This window comes from Mytilus edulis, chromosome 11 (genome assembly GCF_963676685.1).
Source record: "Mytilus edulis chromosome 11, xbMytEdul2.2, whole genome shotgun sequence".
NCBI classification, from domain to species: Eukaryota; Metazoa; Mollusca; class Bivalvia; order Mytilida; family Mytilidae; genus Mytilus; species Mytilus edulis.
Window position 1 is genome coordinate 63,025,179 of NC_092354.1, and position 3,530 is coordinate 63,028,708.

Consider the following 3,530-nt stretch of genomic DNA (forward strand, 5'->3'; position numbering starts at 1 on the left):
CACCGGATCTTCAAAATAAAGATACAGATTAGTAGGTGTCTGTCGATTGAAGAAAGTTAAGATCTGCAATAGTGTTTTTTTGTTTTAAACTGAATCATTGTTCGTGTGTTTGTAGAGCATTTTAAGCAAGAACATTTGGTGCATTGTGTAAACATAAAACAAGAAATGTCAACGCAATCAAATCAAATACAAAACAAAGTTAAAACCAAACAAATTAATGTCGATTACTTTTGTTTTCTTGATTTTGTTTATAACGAACAATTCGTATGTAAACTTGCATTTTTATTTTTCAGCCAAATGCATTAATAAACCGCTATGCATGAATTATTGTAAATACGGTAACCACGTCGACCAAGATGGGTGTGATATTTGTAAATGTAAACAGCCACGTGAGTAAACACCAAACGCAAAAATAGTGAATTATTTCAAGTTATTCGAAAGCTTAAATCCGCACTTATAATGATTATCACAACATACTGTTCATTGTTTGTGTAGAACGTAGTATGATAATAGATGTTAACGTTACTTGATGTTGTTAATTCAGGAGCATCAAACAAATGTCAAAGCTTTTCAAATTATAGCTTATTTCTTATTGGTATCAGCTAATATAGATTTAATTGTACTCGATTGACAGGGAATTTTTCATTTGAAACGATGTTAAAATCTATAACATTTTCATTATCCATTTTCAGCCCACTGCCCAAAACTTATGTGTACTTTGTACTGTGAACACGGCTTTCAACATGCTGCTGATGAATGTAAAACTTGTAAATGCAAACTGCCACGTAAGTCTATATGATAGCTTATCTTATAATAAAATACAATGAAAAATGTTTGCAGAATTATTTTGACATAATTGAAATCAACACTTTTGAGGGCCCTCATGGGGTTTTTGATTATGTGATTACTTGGCCGTTTTTTTAATGATTATTTGATTATTAAGCCAAATATTTCATGATTATTTGATTACCTAGGACTGTATTTTTAGTTTATGATTATTTGATTACTAAAGATAAGCAAATATTTAATGATTATGTGATTATATTGGCAAAAAAATGGTGATTATGTGATTACTAGGATCCCCCCATGAGGGGCCTCACTTTTGAACAGGTTGTAAACTTTTTAGTACTTTAAAAACAACTTTCCTGGTATTTCTTATGCGAGTTGGGTTAGTTGAAGTTGACCATTTTGTTATTTTTGTTGTTAAATAAGATGTTATGAACTTCGATTGCAACCCTATGATGTAAGGAAACAATGCAGCTACTGGAGAGGGGTTAATTCCAATGTCGTTTATGTTGCAAAGCGTTTCAATTGTATTTTAACTATGCTGATTTCATATAGAAATAAGAAGATGCATAATGATTGATGAAAAAATAACTGTCCATAAGAGACCAAATGAGACAGAAATACCTTGTATTTGTTAAACCTGATAATTGAACATTTCTGGAACCCCGTATTTTTATATTTATGTAAAGTCAAACGTTTTGTGATTATGCTATATATTGTACGTTATACTGTCCATATGCATGGTACAACAAGATTAATGATAACTATTTGTGGATCAGACTATGCTGAACTACCTGGTCCCTAGATATTACCGCTGGTTTGGCTTTTGTTGATTCGTGGGTCTTTTTTAACCTTTTTATACTTCCTGGTAAAACCTTTCCTTGATTACGCTAAATGAACGTCGTTTAAGTCATCAAATCAATTATATTGTGCATTAAATGATTCAAAAAAATTGATTTCCTTCTATTGTGAAATGCAATTTGGTCAGAATGTTTTATGGTATGAACCATATGAACAATAAACACGTGGTATGTATCTCCACATGGTAACAGTTCAGATTTATATCGAAATGTAATCTGAAGTACTTTTACTATAAAGCTTCTCTAACAAATAACACACAAAAGATTAATAATAACTTACACTTTGTGAAGTTCTGCTTTGATATTTCAGCCCATTGTCCACAAGTGAGGTGTAAAATGTTCTGTTACCATGGGTTCAAAGTTGGCGCAGACGGATGTGAGATTTGTCAATGCAACAATTCATGTAAGCCTGTACATTTATTTCATCTTTTTAAAAGTACGTTTAACTGTAATCGCTGCCTTTTTTAAACACGTTTCAACGTTATGATGATGTTTATTATTCATTTTGTTTTCTTCCTTTGGTTTTTCAATGAATAGTTATTTGTTATAAACATATCTAGCGGAAATAAAACACGTACTATGAAAACGAAATTAAAATGTACAATCTGAATTTTGTACAGTTTGATACACATGTTAAATTAACATGAAGACACAGACTTTAAAAGGTTTGATTACAGTATTCCGAATAAAGATAATCTGGAATTTGTAACGGTTCTACCAAAAAAATTTTATAGCACTGAGTAGAGTTTAAGGACACGAACTAATAGTTTTTATCAATTAACTCATATATATTTCGTAATAATTTTAAAAACTTATGTTAGAACTCTATTAATGAAGCATAGAAGGCGATAATTATTTTTTTGGTGCTAATTACGGGTCAAACAGCTCTTAATGTCCAGGTAATTACCTTTCTGACTTCTGGTTTGAGTGTTCCAGATGTAGGGTAAATACGAAAGAACTCCAAAACAACAAAATGTATATTTTTTTTATCTATGTACATTTTGATTTTCAATATATATCAAACTCCTTCATTATATTTCAGTTCGAGTAGGGTAAACATCCTAAACATGATGAAAAAAGTGCAATAACAGTCACTATTAACAAAGACTTTGAGCCTGATGAGTGGATATGTATTCAATAAAAACAAGTATCTTATTTCTATTTCTTGTGTCTTACTGAATCACGTCAGAGAGTAACAGAAATTACTAGTTTTGGATCATAACATAATATTTTCAATACGGTAAGCTGACTTCCAGGTCGAATATATTTGAATTGAAGCATGTAAAATCGACAATATTTCATCGGAACTCCTTAATACAGAAAATACCATTCACTATATAGTGTATTTTGCATACAATTTGAACTCCAATACAAATTCGAAAAGATCATAAGGAGAAGTCAATAAACTTCCAAAATCAAACACTATAAATAAACATCAATTGCCATATCCCGGACTTGTTACATGGATTTCCCGAAGTGAATGGTGGGTAAAACCTATTTTTGCACCTACAATAATGATATTCCTCCCACTTTTATAATTGTTGTTTAAAGTTCCGTTATATTCACACAAGATCAAATCAAAACAAACGTATCGTGAGTTGTCTTATTTGCATTCACACCACATATTCTTATATCTATAATAAATAAACTCATCAGAGATTCCAGGATTGATATTTCATATTTACGCCAGACGCGCGTTTCGTCTACAAAAGACTCGTCAGTGACGCTCGAATAAAAAAATGTTAAAAAGGCCAAACAAAGTACGAATTTGAAGAGCATTGATGACCACAAATTCCTTAAAGTTTTGCTGAATACAGCTAAGGTAATTTGTTCCTCATGTAGAAAAGCTGGAGTTTTCCAAAAATTCTAAGTTTTATAAACAGT

At 31.0% G+C, this 3,530-nt stretch overlaps 1 protein-coding gene across 1 annotated transcript; it reads left to right on the forward strand.

Moving 5' to 3' along the window:
* The first annotated feature begins 299 nt into the window (after positions 1-299).
* LOC139494927 (antistasin-like) lies at positions 300-2,792 on the forward strand. Its single transcript, XM_071283057.1, has 4 exons — positions 300-389; positions 693-785; positions 1,957-2,049; positions 2,689-2,792. Exons 1-4 carry the CDS (start codon positions 320-322, stop codon positions 2,700-2,702), a joined length of 270 nt encoding a protein of 89 aa, XP_071139158.1. The 5' UTR covers positions 300-319; the 3' UTR covers positions 2,703-2,792.
* Positions 2,793-3,530: the final 738 nt, after the last annotated feature.

What these genes read in the sequence shown, in the direction of transcription:
- LOC139494927 (XM_071283057.1), top strand. Translation starts at nt 320, where the DNA reads ATGAATTATTGTAAATACGGTAACCACGTCGACCAAGATGGGTGTGAT. An exon ending in TTGTAAATGTAAACAGCCAC is followed by an intron (nt 390 to 692) that starts GTGAGTAAACAC and finishes ATCCATTTTCAG; the next exon opens with CCCACTGCCCAAAACTTATG. An exon ending in TTGTAAATGCAAACTGCCAC is followed by an intron (nt 786 to 1,956) that starts GTAAGTCTATAT and finishes TTGATATTTCAG; the next exon opens with CCCATTGTCCACAAGTGAGG.